Source organism: Phaseolus vulgaris, chromosome 8 (assembly GCF_000499845.2).
Source record: "Phaseolus vulgaris cultivar G19833 chromosome 8, P. vulgaris v2.0, whole genome shotgun sequence".
Classification (NCBI taxonomy): Eukaryota; Viridiplantae; Streptophyta; class Magnoliopsida; order Fabales; family Fabaceae; genus Phaseolus; species Phaseolus vulgaris.
Window position 1 is genome coordinate 49,967,087 of NC_023752.2, and position 19,959 is coordinate 49,987,045.

Genomic DNA, 19,959 nt, shown 5'->3' on the forward strand with positions numbered 1-19,959 from the left:
TGCTAAGCAGGCTGGACACACTCACATATGAGCAGAAGGCACACTATGAAATGACTTACGCCAGGTTTCAACACTTGGATGATCAACTTGAAGGAGTTCAAGTGCAGCTAGCTGAGCTCTACTACAATGACAAGTGATCCTATATCTAAGTCTTTAGCCTTTCTATGTTGAACCTTTTGGAATTAATCTGTTTGTCTTTATTCTGCACTGGTTTTTAGTTGATTTCATTGAGGTTTGTAATAGAACTTAATACTGGATTTATAGTTTGAACTGTGATGAATGTCTTATCCCATGCTTTATTCTGTTTGATGAATCCAAAGGGGGAGAATAACAGCCACACAAAGCTACATGGTACATAAAGGTAGCACAAAACTCACAACTGCTCTATTATGGTTTTATGTCTAAAAATTTTGTGCAGGTTTTGGCAACTAGTCTAATTCAGATTGTGATCATCAAACTGTGCTGTGCAAAGGGGATTTGTCTCCATCAAACAGGGGGAGATTGTTGAAGATGTATGAAGCCTCTTCTCTACCTAGTTGATGTAGAAAAATAGCTGGTTCGTTGTAAAGTTTGTAATCGGTTTAGATGATCTTGTATGTAGACTTGCAATTGTGTATGGTTGCCTTTTTCTATGTGACCTATCCTAGATGCCTAACCAAGTCTAGATCAAGCACATGATGTGGTTAAATGGTTTTTGAAAAGCTTTTTAAAGTGCTCTTAAAAGTTTTAAATCAGTACACAAATAAATCTGTTTTATGGAGAAAGAATCGGTTTATTTCTTCTCTGTTAAAAGGCTTTTCTAAAATTCTGATAAAACACCACAGGTAAAGCTTAGTTAGTTATTTCAGTTAAAGCTGAGCTGGCCTATTTGCTATCATTTAATCTCTTTCACTGTGAAAGAATCGATTTGCTCTTTGGTCAATTAAAAGGTTTTTCACAAGTTAGTTAGGGCACCAAAGGTACAACTCAGACAGTTATTTCAGTTAGCTGAGTTGGCGGTTTTCACAAAATAAATCTGTTAAGTTCAAAAATGAATCTGTTGTTTTCATAACTGCTTTTCAACTGTTTTTTGAAAAGAAGTTAGAAACTGTTTTCTATATAAAGAAAAGTCTCTCTCACATGAAAAAAAGCTGAGCAATTACGTTTTTGACAGAGATCAAACATTTTCCATGTGAGAAGAAGGATCAAAAGATTTTTGAAAGGTTTTCCAAAGAGATTTTCAAGTGTGCTTGTTCTAGGAAACCTTTGATCTTGGTGAAGGTGCTGGTGCAGTTCTGCAGCAAATTGAACTACTGGTTTTGAGTTCTTGCATCTTCTTTTCAGGTGTAATCTTTCCTTTATTCTGGTTTGTAAAGGTGTAAGTGTTAGTCACTCCTTGATAGGGTTTCTTGGAGTGCAAGGTGTGCTGAAATAGGGTTTTTCAGCATTGATTGTGTTGTTCTTGTAGTGTTCAAGAACTGGTGTGTTTGTAAGTAATTGGTACTGTTTTTAGTGGATTCCACCTTGGGGTAAGGTGAGACTGGACGTAGCTCTGTATGAGTGAACCAGTATAAAAACTTGTGTGCCTTTTCTTCTCATCCCTGCACTCATTTCTGGTTTTGCTTAATTCTGTCAAGAACTAAATCTGTTCTTTTGAAATTGAATCTGTTAATTCTGGGTTTAAGTAAGAACTGTTCTTCCTGATTTGTTAAAGCTTTCTAATCACAAACAAGGCAGTTGTATATGATGGTTTAAGTGATCTGTGAACAAACAAGTCCATTCATTAAAATCTGAGAAAGAACCATTCTCCTTAGAACCTTGTGTTGAGTAAATTTGTTTGAATTCTAAGCATAACTGTATCCTTCATCCTCATAATAATCAGCTGATCTAACTCAGTTGTAATTCTCTGTTAATCACAATTTTACATTGAACAAATTCAAATTGTGCTAGACTGCTCTGAAGAATCAATCTGTTTCATGTAAAAAAAATCTGTACTTTTTGCCTTTGGTATACTGAAAATTGTATGTTCCTGCGAAAATTTTATAAGCTCAATTCACCCCTCCCCTCTTGAACTTAGACACTAATAGACCCATCAGGAATGTCTATAAAAGGGTACAAGACCCACTAATACAAAATTTTCAAGTTTGAATGCTCTCACTGATTTCATTGTCGGAGTATGATCAACAGATGGAGCCCCCTTTGTCACAAAACGCTAGCATCTCGGTTCAACCATACCAAGCAAAATAGCTTCAACTCGAAGCCCACTTCTAACCATACCAACTATATATATATATATACATACATATATATATATATATGTATGTATATATATATATATATACATACATATATATATATGTATGTATGTATATATATATATATATGTATGTATATATATATATATATGTATATATATATATATAGAAGGTGGATAAAAAAATAGCTGAATTAATTAAAGTGTAAATATATTTTAAATACAAATAAAAGTCTTTAGGAATGATGTGGCATTGTACCCGAAAAATAAAGGTACACATTAACAGAATGTTCTTACTGTTGAAATTATATTTTTGTTGATGAAATAATATTCTAGTTGATGAAAATCGTTGAAGGAATGTCTATAAAGGGGGTTTAAGACAGTGAGTAAATGTAAGCTTTTTTGAACCCCACACTAATACATATTTATAGTTTGAATGCTCTCACTAACTTGATCGTCGGAGTGTGATCAACAGGTGGAGCCCCCTTTGTCACGAAGCGTCTTCATCTTGGCTCAATACACCAGGCAAAGTCGCTTCAGCCTGAAACCCACTTCCAAGTTTGACTAAGGTCAGTAGGTCATGAGAACAAATATTTCTATATATATATATATATATATATATATATATATATAGAGAGAGAGAGAGAGAGAGAGAGAAAGAAAGAAAGAGAGAATATGGGCCTAATGACATGTCATGTGGTCATCCCAGATAATTGGCAGCCTATATTGAAAAGATAATTAAAAGCAAGACCACATGGTGAATAACTGAAGTAGTTAAGCGAATATACATTTTCGATGTAAATAAAAACTCTTAAGAATATGTTGCATTGTATCGAAAAATAAAGGTACACATTAATGAAATATTCTTGTCGTTGAGATTATATTGTTGTTGTTGAAATTATATTCTTGTTGATGAAATTGTTGAAGGAATGTGATGGAGATCAGGCTCAAGTGGACATGGAGGCCAATCAACAAGATCAAGAAGAGGTAGAGGCACAAATGGAGGATGCCCATGGAGGTCAAAGCCCACCTCAAAGGCTTACAAGAAGCATGTTCAAAGCTTTAGGAGCTAAGGGACAATTATTTTCTCTTTTTGTAATTTCTTTGGTTGAAGGTGCTTAGAGGGAAACATTAGAAACCTCTTTTGTTATAGCATCTTGTAGGTTTTAGTTAGGAGCTTTAGGAGGGGGGGTGCGTTAGTAGATAGGTGTAGGAGTAGAATAGGAGGTGCCAAAGTGAAGGAAGAGGTCACACCTTCCTCATGCCTTGTAATTGGCGCCGGTTCTAGAACTTTTTTAGGAGGGAATTTTGAATTTGTGTAGCTTGCATTTCAGCACCTTAGGCTATAAATAGAGGTGCTCCCTTTGTAAAATGCAGATTGGAATTTAGAGTAAATAAACTATACTCAAATTTTGAGTGAGCATTGGAGAGCTTTTGAGCCTTCTTCTCTAGTCTTATCTTGAAGGATCCATGGTGTCCTCAAGTGGCGGCAGCACACTCATCTAGGAGAAACCATCCTTCTAGTGGCGTGATCATCCAACCTTACTTCCATCTTCATGAGCTTTCTCCTCTCCTTCCTTTCTTCTCTTTTGTTGTTCATGTTTTGAGTTGGTGTTCTTGAGATTTTGGTTCGGCTTTAAGTTTTCCAGCAGCTGTTCTTATTCTTCTTTGTGTTTGGTTCGGTACATTTCATTTTCCAGCTTTCCTTTTCAGTTTTCTTGTCTTTTATTTCATTTTGTTCGGTTCAAAGTTGTTCTTATTCAATTCTATTCGGTGCCTTTGGTTTACCTCTTTTTGTTGGTTCAATTTGACAATATGAGGAACTTCCATATGAGTTTGGATTTGGTGCTAGTTTTGGTGAGTTCTTGACTTAGAACATTGATCCAATTATAAGAAAAAGTGCCTAACAATTGTCCAACTCAAGTTGATTCCTAAGAATGTCAAGAATCATTCTCTTCTATGCTATTGGAATCACATCAGAATGTCTATAAAAGGGTTCAAGACCCACTAATACAAAATTTTCAAGTTTGAATGCTCTCATTGACTAGATTGTCGGAGTATGATCAACAGGTGGAGCCCCTTTGTCACAAAACGCTAGCATCTCGGTTCAACCATACCAAGCAAAATAGCTTCAACTCGAAGCCCACTTCTAACCATACCAACTATATATATATATATATATATATATGTATGTATGTACATGTATGTATGTATGTACATATATATGTATATATATATGTAGAAGTATAAGGTGGAGCCCTCTTCGTCACAAAGCGCTAGCATCTCGGTTCAACCATACCAAGCAAAATAGGTTCAACTCGGAACCCACTTCCAACCATACCAACTATATATAGTTAAAGCTATTTTGCTTGGTATGGTTGAACCGAGATGTAAGCGCTTGGTGATGAGGAGACTCCCACCTTTTATATATATATATATATATATATATATATATATATATATATATATATATATATATATATATATATATTCATAATAACCCATCATACATTAATATTTTCTTGTTCGTGTTCTTGAATATAAATAATAATTAATTGAATATAATTTATTTTCTTCCTATATAATATTTTTCTATATATATCTAAAGATATTATAACCCTACATACATTAATATTTTCTTGTTTGTATTCTTGAATCTAAATAATAAGTTTAAAGTTACGGTTTTTAATCGAAAATTATAAACATGAAGATTTATCTACTGATTTAATAGAAAATTCATTAAAATAACATTCTTTACGCATAAAAAATATGAAATGTTGTATATAATAATAAAAGTTCTATTTTGTCTTGAATAAAAATAAAGGTGCATAAATAGGAAAAAATTAGTTAAAAATGACAGAAATAAGTAAAACAAACATTAAATCACAAAAAAAAAACACATATTGAAATATTCCTTCATCACTCTTGATTTAAAATGGAGTCTATGTACCAAACAAATATAGTAAAACATTTTATTTATTTATTATTATCATTTATTATACATGTACACTCTATCCATAGTTTATCAAAAATTGAATTTTATTATGTCACAATTTTCTTAACATTATGTTTCGACAGGAAACTTTTTAATTTCTAGAACATTTAGATATATTAAATTTGAAGTGTTTCATTTTTAATTATTTTGTTTGAATAAGTCAATTTAAATTTATTGAATTTTATTTTTTTTTATAAAATATTTCAGTTACCAATAAATACAGAAAATTAAGAAAATTATTTAGATGTCAAAGAATCCTAGTTATTGTTGGTTGAATTTTTTTTTCTGTCAAATTTTAAGAAAGTGAAAACAAACTATTAACAAATAATAACATTCATATCTATAATAAAAAAAAATAATCAATATAAATATTAATAAGAATTTTTTTATATAGATGTCAATTAAAGAAATTTAATTACATATTTAACATTGACCAATTAAATTCTAATTAATAAATAATAATAATTTACAACAACAAATAATTATAATAATTTTAAAAAAATATATTAATATTAATCAAATCCTAATCCAGTTCAATCAAAAAGTTGACTTATACTTAAACTTTCATAAGAATTTCTTAATACCTCAATTCAACACTCCGTAAATTTTTTTAATTTTCTTATTAATTTTTTCTCTTTTGTTGATTGTGTATTCGTATAATTTATAATAGTTACATTTTAAAAGTAATTAATTTGAATATATGTGGCTAAAGTTCGATCACGACAATATTATAATTAAAAATAATACTTAAAAATCTAGTAACCGAAAAAAGTAACATCATGTATAAAAGTAAATTAAAATATTTTTTAGTTTTTTAAAATATCAGTTAAATATCCCCAATTTTTTTACTCTCTAATAAATTTTGATAATCTTGATTAAATACTATAATATTTTTTAATATTTAAAATCTAGATTAAATACCACAAAATGTTTTATATAAAAAAAATCAATATTTTGTAATTCTAATTGAAAAATATCCCTTAATTTTTTGTTGCAGTTATAGATAGAAAGTTAATTTATGCCCCAGGATTTCCCCAAGCAACAAAAATTCTTTTAAACTTGAATAGTGGGTCAATCATTAATATACACCTAATACCGATATGAAAAGATATTAATTGCCAAGAAAAACTTTGGTTAAGATTTTAATTGAAAATAACGTTAGAGAATTACTTCTTTTTCTTCACGTAATCTCTAACACTACCAAGAAATTACCAAGAAATTGATCAAGACAATGACTTGTTTACAGTTTTATTCCTTGGAATTTAAATTTACCCAAAGGACACAAAAGAACTAGAAAATAACTATATAACTATGCAAGAAAAATAATAAACAGAGATAAAAAAAAAGTTCAAAATACGGAAGCAATTCTATTATATAGTATATGTTATATCCTAATAAATTGTTATTATTAATATATAGTATATCATATTTTATTATTTATTTGCATTTTGTCTAAGGTTTATTTTATAAAATAGGTTAGTATATTAACGAGTAATTTTATGAGAATTTTCGTGAATTATATTTAAAAAAAATTGTTTTAATATAAGTGTTTATACATTACAAAGAAAAAAAAATTAGTTTAAGTTATTTAGCAGAGATTAATATAATCCTAAGAATTGATTTAATTAACGATTTTTTTTAATCTTCGTTAAGTTTCAAAAGTTAAATAACGGAGAGTTTTTTAACATTAGTTAAATTTCAAAATAAACCTTAGCAAAATAATGGACGAAGGTTTTTTTAACTTTTGTTAAATTCAAAAGTTTATTCTAAAACCTGAGCAAAATAACGAAGATTTTTTTTAACCTTATGTAAATTTCAAAGGTTTATTCTAAAATCTTAGCAAATTAACGGGGGTTTTTTAACCTTCGTTAAATTTCAAAGGTTTTTTCTAAAACCTAATCAAAATAAAGGAGGTTCTTTTAGCATTTCTTAATTTCCAAAGATTTATTGTAGAACCTCAATAAAACACTCCAGATTGTTCAAACTTTAATAAATTAATATAATTAAATCTATTTATAAATAAATAATTTAAAACTACATAATATATTTTATAACTAAATTCTTTAAAATTTTGAAATTGTAACTTTACATTACAAATAAGTTTTCTAAAGTTTCAAAAGTTTATTTTAAAAACTCAGCAAAATAATCTTGGATAATAAGTATATCAACAACTAATCTTGGATAATAAGTATTTCAACAGTATCTACATATTTTTTATGATTGATGGTAGTTGGTTTATATAATTCATATTTTTTTTGTTATGAGTTCATACTTCAAAAAACTTAACTTATTTTGTTTTAGCTTTTGATGTGCGTCTATTTTATGTGAAATTTTAGTTTTAGATATAATTTTTAATATTTAATTCTCATAATTTTGAAATATTTTAAATTGAGATATTTACTTTAAAATGCATCTAATAATTAATTCACTATGAAAGTGAGAAGTGATAAAGTTAATTTCTCCTTACAATATATTTTTGCAATCTTTAGCCAAGAACACATATGGCTTTGAAGTCCACATCTGATAGATAATGCAATTATTTAGGATATATAAAGCAATGATAAACATCAGTTGTTGTTGAGTTAGGTAATAGTGGCTTGTGACCTAAGTCGAGACAGTAAGGTGATGAAAGAAGCAATATTGGAGTAAGAAGAAGATAGTGTCTTATTTAATATTCCTTCTCCTTAGATATAATAGATATAAGTGTTGTTGAATTGTGATTGCTTGTTAGGATTGTCGTCTGTGACCATTGAGCCTGTGCCAAAGAGCAACGTGTCTACGGTGGAAGAGAGAAGTCAGGAGGATCGTTATTATTCTTGCAATGGCCTAGAAACAATTTCTTTTTTTTTCTGAACCTGCTGATTTCTCGATCTTCTATCTCGGTTTGGGTTCGGACTTGGGCTTGGATGTAACTTGTGGACTCTCACTTCGTTGGGCTGTGTCAACTGGGTCTCTCGGTCTTCGGTCTCAATCTTCTCTCATGGATGGGTATGTATACCTGCAAGGTGCTCCGATGCCAAAGCCAGAATTTGTATTAGTTAATTATCAAATAAATTCACTTTACTTACCTCTTGGATTGATCACCTATTTATAGCACTTTCTTATTGGGCTTTAAATCCTGTTGGACTTTACCCTTTGCACCTGATCTTTTTGAACACACCCTTCATGTTTTGGAAATGGGCTTTGTCACAATAACTAATTATTTTTTTTGTTTCTTATTTTTTATTTGTTTTTACTTTTCGATGAACCTTTTGGTTCACCTGTCGGTCAACCTTCCGGCCAACTTCTCGGCCTACACTGAAATTTTTATCGGTCATCTGTGTTCATTGAATGATATGACGATGAGTTAAACTTCAAAGGGGAACGCGTCCAGCGGAAGGGAAACTTTAGGACGTCACCATCATAGAAATAATTTTTTTCCGACTTTTTCAATAAGAATTTTGAAAAAACCACCTTTAAAGTTCTTATAAGAAGAAGGGAAAGGAGCAAGAAGACAATTTTTTTACCAACTAATCAAAGACAACCAACTCGGGTTTACCAGACTGAGAGCTATAAAAGTAAAGGAAAACTCCCGGACTAGGAGACAATGAAAGGAATTTAATTAAAATGCTAAAAGCTTGCATAGAAGCTCAACAATTAGGGTGAAGTTAGGTAGGAGCAACGTTGAGAAGGCGAAGAACACCCATTTGAAATTCATCTGATGGAAACCGAATATGAATATTTGTAAAGAGACATTCATAAAAGTAGAAGAAGTCATAATTCTCGCCTTCATGGCCATGACAAACATTGTCGATAGCTCAGGCACGCCGAAAACAAATGATCTCTTCGGTAGCATCTAGAGAATAAATTGAAATGTTAGAAAGAAAACTACAAAGGGCTGAAGAATAACGATACCGAGAGAAATACTCTTGAACTTTAGGGTTAACCCAATCATATCTGAGACGAAGACTCCAGTTCTCTTCTGCTCTTTCGGCTCTCTCTTCAGCCTCAAGGTCTACACCTTCTTCACTTGAAGTACAAATTTTATTTTTTTACAAAAGAAATGGTAGTAGATGAAGCAGCCGAGTGAATATCTTTATTCGTCTCAATCACTTTCCCAGTAGTCCCGTTGCTGGCACTTGAAATCCCAAAAACTCACCAAAAATGAAAATAGAGCTTGAGGAAGACATAATACCTTTCAAGAATATTCGTCCAAATCTCTCGGATGCAAGAAGATAAAAGTAGTAAAAGCGGTAGGGTATACCATTTGAAACCAAATATTTATTGTGTTCCTAAAACCCTTACACAGGAAACGTCACAACATCATGATCGTTGAATTGAAACACATCCAACGATCAGGGGTTGATGGGCTTTCACGTCAAATGGCACAGTAAAGGCAACACACGGGAAACTATGCAATCTCTCCGTACGAAAATGCATTTAATATCTAGAATCTCATTAATGCCAAAATCAAATTTATTCCCAGAAAATCTTCATTCTTATAAGCATTTAATGCACCTTTCATTCCTTTTAACAGACATTTCGTCTTTTCAAATTTCTTATGCCTATGGGGACTAGTGTATTGTCTCGGCCGAGATGTTGGCCGATAGGTGAATCGAAAAGTAAAAACAAATAAAAAAATAAGAAACGAATGTTAGAATATATGGCCTTAAACAAAAGGGGGGTGAATTGTTTATAAAAGATTTTCGCAAACTTTAAAGGTATAATGAAGTTCAATACAAAATCACAGATATAGAAATCCAGAAAGCAATCAATCAAAAACTGTTTAAGTTGATTATTAGAAAATCAATAAGTTGTTTTTGCAATTCAACTGGTTGTTTTTATCAGTAGAGTTAAAAACAACTTAAAAGCATAATTTAAATGAATTCGGGGTAAGAGAAAAGCAGACAAGCAATTTATATTGGTTCACTCTTATCCCAAGAGCTACATCCAGTCCCCAGAAAGCACTGGGTATCTACTATTCAATCAAAATCCAGATTGCAAACACTCCACCAAAGAAGTGACCTTGAATACCTCAAGTCACGCACTTCCTTTGGTACACAAACACCACAGAAATCAGAACACTCTCTGATTCTGCACTTACACACCAGTATTCAGAAATACAAGAGATACATAAAGGATTACACTTGATGAAGATCAAATCAAAAGATTACAACAATCCTATTCCACTTCTTTGAGAAAACTCAAAAGCTTGAATGCAAATCTTGAAAACTCAAATATGTTTTCACACTTTCACAAATGTCTCAAAACTGTTATCAAACTTTAAGAGTGTATAACAACCTCTTTAAATTCTCCAAAAGTTTGTTAAAACATTTAAAGCAGGAGCCTATTCAGTTAGAAAACATTTAAATTTGATTTGCAAACTTAACAAAAATTATGTTATGGATTTTCAACAAACAATTGGTTGAATTCACGAAACTACCGATTGAATTGGTTTGACAGTAAAGTCAACCAAGTCAAACAACTTCAAACCCTTTTCAAAAACCTATAAGTGTCAAACAACCGATTGAAACGATAAAACAATTGGTTGTTTTTCCACTTCTTTATAAAACAATCTTTTTAAAAAAGGTTTTGATTCCAAATTGTTTTAGATTCAAACAAAGAGTGGATTATACATTAATCTACCCAGATCCCACCCACACAAGCAGCAACTCCAGCCTTCCATCAATCACCATGGATTTGGAGACATCAAAGCTTCAAGATTATCCTTGATCAACAACGAATAAATAATTAGTTATTGTGGCAAAGCCCATTTAAATGGCCCAAAACATGAAGGTTGTGTTCAAAAAGATCAGGTGTAAAGGGGGCCCAACGGGGTTTAAAGCCTAATAAGAAAGTGCTATAAATAGGTTATCAGCCCAAGAGGTAAGTAGAGTGAATTTATCTGATAATTAACTAATACCAATTCTGACTTTGGCATCGGAGCATCTTGCAGGTACACACACCCATCCGTGAGAGAAGACCGAGACCGGAGACCGAGAGATCCAGTTGACCCAGCCCAACAATGTGAGAGTCCACAAGTTACATCCAAGCCCAAGCCCAAACCAACCGAGATAGAAGATCGAGAAATCAGCAGGTTCAGAAGAAAGAAGAAATTGTTTCTAGGCCCTTGCAAAAAACAGTTATAGATGGTGGAAAATGGGGTTAAAGGTTATTTCAAAAGGCAAGTTATTTTACAAAAATTTCGAAACTCGTGATATTTTAACGAAGGTTTTGAAATCCATGGTATTTTACGGAGGTTCTTAAACCCATGATATTTAACAAGGGTTCTGAAAGCTTTTCCTGAGGTTTAATGGGGGAAACTGCAACCCTGATTAAATGACTTAGTAGAGGTTTTAACCCTAGATAATGTAAAAATAAAGTCTCGTTAAAACCATTTTTTCTTGTAGTGATAAAATTAATATTTTTATTAGTATTTTTTATTAGTATTTTTTATTATTGATAGAAATATATATTTTCAAAATAAAAAATAAATTTTTTATCTTATGATCCAAATTTATTTAAAACCTAAAGTTTTAGTTAAAATTATTATACTTATTTAAGAGTCTAAGTGTTATTTTTTGTGTGATGAAAATATTTTATAAGACGATTTTCTAAGAACCATATGTTAATGCTATTAAACTATGTCTCCTAACATATACTTTATATTCCGAGAGAACTTACATTTAAGAAAAAATCATATTCATTAAACAAGATTCACATTAAACAAAAGTAAGAAAGTTAAGTAATATATAATTTTAAAATATCAACTTATAAGTTGATATTTTAAAATTTAAAGTTTTAATTAGAAATGATGTCTGTCGTATACGTGAATTTAATTTATGTTTTATTATTATTAAATGTCTTCACTAAATCTCTTTTAAGAGATCCTTCAAATTTATTAATATATAAATTTTTATCCATAAAATATTTAAAATATGAATAATTAAATTTTACAACATAATGACTTTGAAAGTAAAATAAATTTGATGGAGTAACAGAGAAAAGAAATGAACATATAAAAGTTATTGCATGAAAATTAATAATTTCGTAGTTTGATATGTCTTTGAAAACATTGGAAACCAAAACAAAAAATTAACAAACTTCACAAAAAGAATCCTAGGACAAAATTAAAGTGATATCCACTTAATGCAGACTTTAGAGACTAATCTAAATTTTATCAGTTAAATAACATAAAGCTACACTAAAGGGTACTTGAAAGTAAGGAGCACTCAGATTTTTTTTATACACAAAGTTCCACATATAAAGGTGTGCTGCTGCGTAATAGACCCCTTTTTCATTCATACATTAATTCCCCCAATATTTAAGAGACTAAAATTAATATTATACTATATTGATCCACGTCTAGAAATAAAACTACGGCTTAAAATAACATTTTTTTAACATGCGTATAGTTTTTAATTGAACTTAATGAAGAATGTGAGTCATCATATATTGATGAAGACATAAATATATAGAGGTCCACTCCCATGTGTTTGTAATAACTACTTCCAATTATAAAATCTGATTTCAAATACGGGTAAATACATGTAAGGGAAGGTGAAGTAGAGGTTTAGATCTCCAGAATTTGGAATGATTTCTTTGCTTGAAGTAGAATTTTTATTGAAATAAACAACGTGATCACAAATTCTAAAATTTAATTGTTCAGCCATTGGTTGATTGAAAAAATATGTTAATCTATAAAAATAATTGAAATGTTTTAAATAATTGATTGATGTTTTAGATTGATTGTGATATGCAAGTTTAATTTTGGTTTTTAGTTGACAATTTGAGTTTTAAAATGAGGTACACATACTTTTATACTCAAATTCGCTTAGCAAAAATTTTCTATGCAAAGTTTTGGGAGCTCTCAATCCTAAATCCGTTTAGCATTTTTTCCTTACACTTAAAGGAGATTTTACATGCAGAGTTTGGGGAGATCTCAATCTCAAATCTGTTCAACGAAATTTTCCTGCGCTAAGTGGATTTGAGCTGCAGTTTTGGAGTGCTCTCGACCTCAATTCCGCTCAGCCAAATTTCATGCGCTAAACGGACTTGAGCGGTAGTTTTTGGGTGTTCTCTGTCACAAATTCGCTCAAGACAAAATTCATGCCCTAAGTTGATTTTCCCAAGCTCGAGCTTATTTTCACGAGCTCATTTTGACAACATTTGTAATTTTTTATCTACCTTTTGTTTTGTTTTATATAGACCATGAAGTTGAAGTAAATGTTGAAAATGGGAGCTTTGATGTATCAAATCCACATGAAGCCTAAAGCTGTGTTGCTTTCTGGGTTTGGATTTAGATTAGGGTGTTTAGAATCTTTGTTAAGATTAGTCCTTCATTCCTACATAAAGCTTGATCAATCAGTTTTAAAAGAAATAAAGTGTTTTTCCATGCAAAGGGAAAACAATCGGTTGAATTGTCGAGACAATCAGTTGTTTGTCACTTAGCTGTCAATGAGGTTTTGAAACTATTTTTTGAATTGGTTATGTAACTACCTAACCCATTCAACCGGTTAAATCGTGGTTTCAACCGGTTAAATGAGTGTTGTGCTAACAGTTTTTTGAAAACCTGTTTCAACTGTTTTAAATGAGAACAAAACTGATTTGACACTGTTATGTTGCCTTAAACGACTAGATTTCAAATGCTATAAATATAGTCTTCTTTCAAATGTTTTATATACAAGTTTTAACACAGTATTGTGAAATCAAGAGAGAGTTTAAAGATTCATTTTTTGAAAGAAGTTTTTCAAAGTTTAGCAAGATTGCTGATAAAGCTTTGCTCTAGTGCAAGAACTGATCATAGAGTTTCTGGTTTTGTAATTCCAGGTGTTTTCTATTCTTGCTTAGTTTCCTATTATTGTACTTTGATAAACCTGTGTAAGTGTTGGTAAAATCCTGCAAAGTTAGTGGGATTCTGGCTTGAGGTGTGAAGTGTTGCAAAGGGGTGAGTGGGCTTTGTGGGATTCAAAGTCACCTCTTTGTGGTGTGTTGTAGTAATCTGGATTTGATTGCTAGTGAAATTCTCAGAGGTTGTTTTGAGGACTGATGTAACTCAGGGTTGAGTGAACCAGTATAATCTGTTTGTGTGAATCTCTCTATTTCTCTCTCTATTATAATCTGTTTGATATTTCATATGTTGTCATAATCAACCAGTTATTTCGTATTTTCAATTGATTGATATTCCTGCTTGCTTATGCTTGCTTTTGTCTCTGTAATATACAACTAGTTATATCGTAATTGTAATCGATTGTTTTATTGATAACAGTTTTATTAGCTTATTTCTTTTGGCTTCTTCTTTCTATTATTCATTAAAGAAATTCATTCTTAGTCATTATTTGCGAAAATCTTTCATAAACAATTTACACCCGTCTTGTTTAAGTCATCAATTCTTACAGTAAATCTTTTGAAAATTTATCATTTAGTAAATTTTAAGAGATTAAAACTTTCTAAGGTCTTTATTTAATTAAATTTATACAACTTAAGTGTTTAAAACAAGTAAATCTAATAATTAACAAAAAAATGTAAAGAAATGCTCATTTTATATTCAATTAATTCGTGACTTTTCAAATTTTATGTGCTTATTATTGTTATTTTCTAATTGTTTTAAAAGTATCTACTTTTGTGTGACTAAATAGTATGTTAATGAATGATATGTTGATGAAAATATGAATCATGTGGAATTGTGATCGAGACATAATATTTTTAGGAAATGAAATACCGTGTTGAGATTGTTAAGGATTGCATTAGTTAGGGATTCGTCTATAAGAAGATATCCTAACTCTACTGATATATTGAAATCATATAGATGAAGATATTTAGGTGGTGAGAATCATTGGAGATTCATATGACTTTCACTACAAGAAAATCCTTAAACAAAAATCAAATTTAGAGACCAAATATAACTAGTCACTAAATTGACTAAATTAGATACTATTTTAGAGACTAAAAAACTATTCATATCAAAAGTGGTTTCTATTATTAAAAAACAATTATAAAATGTTTTCTAAATTGATATCTAAATTAGCTACTAAGTTTTAGCTACTAATATTTTACATTCTAAATTAATCTCTAAAAAATAGCTAAAGTAGTAAATAGCTAAAATCTTGGTAGCTAATGGTTAGATACCAATTTAGAAACTATTTGATAAATTTTTATCAATAATAGAAATCATTGTTGCAGTCATTTCACAAGTAAATCGTGTGACCAATGTGAGTAAATGAGTGGTAGACTATGGGCTACCAGACACATATGTGCAAACAGAAACGCGTTTACCTCATACACAAGTGTGGGGGATGGAGAATAACAAGTTTATCTCGGTGATTCCAAGACAACTCCTATCCTAGGAAAAGAAAAGGTTCTTTTAAAGCTCACATCTAGTAAAACTCTAGCTTTAATTGATGTGCTAATTAGAGTTAATTTGATCTTTGTAGCATTGCTAGACAAAGTTGGGGTTAAAGTGTCATTTCAATATGATAAGATTGTTATGAAAAAAGATAATGTTTTTGTGGGAAAGGGATATTGTGATCAAGATCTTTTTTGCATTGAACATTTATGAAGTTATTAATAAATCTTGGTCTTTTGCTTATGTTGTTAATTTGTAATGATGTGTTGCATGCTAGATTAGGACATGTGAATTATTCGTATGTTATGAAATTGCAACGACTAGGATTAATTAACATGCATGACAAACAAAGTAGTAAATGTGATATATGTGTAGAATCTAAAATAACGAAGAAAACATGTCATTTGTAGAACGTCAAACTTAACGTCAAACTGAACCTCTTGTTGATTTAAAACAAACCATGTCTAGAGGTGGTAAAAATTATTTTGTAACATTTATAAATTATTTTTCTACATACACCAGACTGTATTTAATTAAACATAAAGATGATTTTTTTTATATGTTTTGAACTTATAAGGCGGAAGTAGAAAATCAATTGAATAGGAAAATTAAAAGGATAAGGTCAGATAGAGGTGGTGAATATGTTTTGTTTAATGATTTTTGTGTTAAGTAAGGCATTATTCATGAAGTAATCTCATCATATTCACCCGAGTCTAAGGGAGTAGCTGAAAGGAAAAATAGGACTCTTAAAAAAATGATGAATGTCATGCTTATTAGTTCTAATGCTTATGATAATTTGCGGGGGTGAATTTCTACTTATCGCGTGTTTTTTGCAAAATAGGATACCTTATAAGAAAACTGGTAAAACACCCTATGAGTTATGGAAATGTTATCAACCTAATTTGAAATACCTAAGAGAGTGGGGGTGTTTACCTAAAATGGTACCTGATCCTAAGAAAAGGAAAATAGGTTCTAAAACCTCTAATTGTATGTTCTTAGGCTACGTAGAATATAATGTTGCCTATAGGTTTCTTGTTCTTAATAGTGATATGATTGAACGTAACATTATAGTAAAGACGAAAAAATGTTGAGTTCTTTAAACATATCTTTCCTTTAAAGAGTAGTGGTACTTCTGAACAACCTATAGATAATGTCAGTGATGCCATGAGTGGAGATGTTAGGAGAAGTCAAAGTCAAAGAAAGGAAACCTCGTTTGGAGATGATTTTTATATTTATCTAGTTGAAAATGATCCAATAAGTTTTTTAGAAGCTACTAGTGTTTCTGATGCTAAACTTTGGGATAAGGCCATCAAAACTCAGATTGATTCAATTAAGATAAATAATACTTGGACCTTAGTAGATATGCCTAAAGGAAAAAAGTTCATTGGGATATAGTTTGCTATACCAACTACTTTGTGTTAAGTTCATCAATTTAAGATTGTTTCATATAGCTTGCTATACCAGCTCTCATGCATTACATCTTATATGAACCCATGACTTTCTTCTTTCTTTCTGTCTATCTTTCCTTTTGTAATATGTGGGAAATCGTTGTAAAAAATTGATTATTGCAAAAGACACAACCTTCCAAAGTTGTTGCAGTGGAGATAGAAGAGGATGACGTGCAAATATCTTCGGGACTTGTTCTCAACCTCTCACCTCCTTCAAATGCCTCCGGATGACACTAACCTTAAAGGAGCTACCCTCAAACGTGCTCTCACCTGATCTGGATCTCCTCCGGAAAGGTTCCACCTTCTTCTCCACAACAACCTTGACTACGGGAAGAGGTCCTGCTTACGAAGGAGGATGTTGCATTTTTTTTCTTCTATAAATACGCATCTTTTTCTTTGCTCTAGAAGAACGCATCTCTCTCATAACTTTCTTTCTCCTTTTCTCTCCTTCATTCTTTCTATTTTCTTGTTCTAATATTTTTCGGTATTCTGAGTTCTTACTCTTTTAAGAGTTGTTTGTCAAATATGTTATATCAGGGGACTTGCGCAATATACACTATAGATAAGTTCATACGGATAGTGGTTACTAACATCTCTGAAAATCAACATTGTTCATGTTTTTAACTTTAATTTAAAACACTTTACTCCTTAATTCACGGAGATGTTTTTTTAAAAACAAAACCCAGAATGAAACTCTAAACTTTTAAACTTCAAACCAAACAATACCTAAAATGTGATTGACTTTAACAATACTATATGAAGAAAAAAGATAAATATTTAAACTTTAGAATTAACATTGTTGCTAGATAAAATAAGGATCTCAAGTATCATTATTCATTAAACAATTGAGTCCAAAACTGAAATGTGGGAGGGGTGGAGAAATTTTGAAAAGTTTAAACTCGTGGGCGAAATTAACATTTTTTGAAGGAAAAAGATTTTTTTAAACAATTACACTTTGAATTTTGACTCAATCAGAAGACATCCCTTTCAAGGGGATATTCCTTCTCTTCCTCCACGCTGAACTCTACCCACTTCCTTGTCTTGCAGAGTTTTATGAAGAAGAAAAACCCAATCCCAGCCACAGTCATGATACCACTCACCAAATAAACAGTTTTGGTAGCAATAACCATTATAATAACAAGAAAAACAGAGGGTATGAAGCACATCACAGTCAACAGTGGCAGCTTCAGGGGAACCCGATAAGGCCTTTCAATGGTGGGCGACTTCCTCCTCAGCCAAAGAAATGAAGCAAACTCCAACAACATCCCCAAACTGTACAAGAAATTGGCCGAAGAAATAATGTCAGTGAAGTCCATGTAAGACACACCAATAGATATCAAAGTCGATAACAGAATCCCCAACCAAGGCGTGCTGAACCTCTTTGACCTAACCCCGAAAAACTTGGGCAGAATCCCAATCTCCGCCATGCCCAGAACCTGGTACGCGCTGCTGCTCAACTGGGCCTCGAAAAGCCCAATTGTCGACAACACTGCCCCCACTTCAATCCAGATTTTCAACCACTTCCCTGCGATGATCTCCGCAGCCTGCGCGTGGAACCCAGTTTCCCATTGGCTCTGGTCAACCGAAACCGCCCCAGTGACAGCGAAGAGAGGGATCAAGTAGGAGACGCAGGTGAAAATGACAGCAACAAAAAGAGCCATAGGGAAAGTCTTGTGCGGTTCATCAACTTCCCCGGCTAAAGTACTGACGTTGTCCCAGAAGTTGAGGTTCCAGAAGAGCGTGTTGAAGAACAAGTTCCAGTCTTTCTTAACCCCCTTCTGACCCAAACTAACCCACCTATGGGGCTTAATCTTGGGGATGGCGATGAGGGACATTAGCACGAAGGGGGAGAGAGAAACCACCGCGAGTAACACAGCCACGTTGCCCACGATGGTGAGGCCGGTGTAGTTCAGGAATGAGAGAGCCAGGGTTGAAGCTAAGATTGCCACGTAGCGGGGCCAACCAGATTGGAGAACGGGGAGAATTTTTTGGACGTATTCGATGCAGAGTACGGGGAAAGATGCGATGTTGATGACACCGCTCAGGAACTTCCACGTTCCCATTAGGGAGCCCCAGAATGGGCCGAAGGCCCGTTCCGCCCATAACACGAACCCGCCGTTGCCGGGGTAGGCGGTGGTTAGCTCCGCAGTGATTAGGGCTTCGGGGACGCTCCAGATGAAGGGGAATATGAGGAAGCCCAGGAGAGCCAGGAGGGGGCCCGCCGCTTGAACCGCGGGCTCTTCGCCGTAGGGACCTCCCGCAACTTCGAAGTAGATGAGGAATATTAGAGGGATGAGGGTGAGTTTCTTCACGTTTGCGGCGTTTCCGGAAGTGGTGGCGGTTGCCGCAGCGGCGGCTGGTGCAAAAGGTGTTTCTTCGACGCCCATGACGACTTATTGCCTTGTTGTTTGGAATGATTGGTATATAAAAGAGGGAACCTGTAGCTGCAATTTTCCACAGTTTAAAAGTGATTAAAAATAAATAAACAAAAGAGAATAAAAATAAAGATAGTTTTCATTTAAGAAAAAATATAATAAAATTATATTTCTTAATTAATTATTATAAATAAAACTGTAAATACTCATCAGAATAGTTTGTTGTGAATTTTAGTCAAATATAATTATTTATAAATATTTTTGACATAATCAATTAACTGCGTATTGATTCCATTACGTCACTTTTTTTAACAGTTTTCTCTTCAGTTGTGCACTATCTTTTAGGAAAATTATCCCATTACTGACTTTCGCATGCTACAAGTCTATACCTACAAAAATGTTAAACATTTGACAAGTGTTACACCTACAAATGAAAAAATTTGACAGGTGGTTACAGTGGTTACACCTACAAAATGTAAAATGGGTAAAACTAGAGCACATGTTCATTCTTCTATTGAGCCTATTATCTTTAATCAAACTGTAGAATATATTCAATCAAGATTCGGAAAAATAGAAATTGTGCA

The 19,959-nt window shown here is 32.2% G+C and overlaps 1 protein-coding gene across 1 annotated transcript; it reads right to left on the reverse strand.

The window, feature by feature from the left end:
• Positions 1-17,796: 17,796 nt before the first annotated feature.
• Positions 17,797-19,486, reverse strand: LOC137826215 (probable polyamine transporter At3g13620). Its single transcript, XM_068632101.1, has one exon. The coding sequence runs from the start codon at positions 19,385-19,387 to the stop codon at positions 17,972-17,974; it is 1,416 nt and encodes a 471-aa protein (XP_068488202.1). The 5' UTR covers positions 19,388-19,486; the 3' UTR covers positions 17,797-17,971.
• Positions 19,487-19,959: the final 473 nt, after the last annotated feature.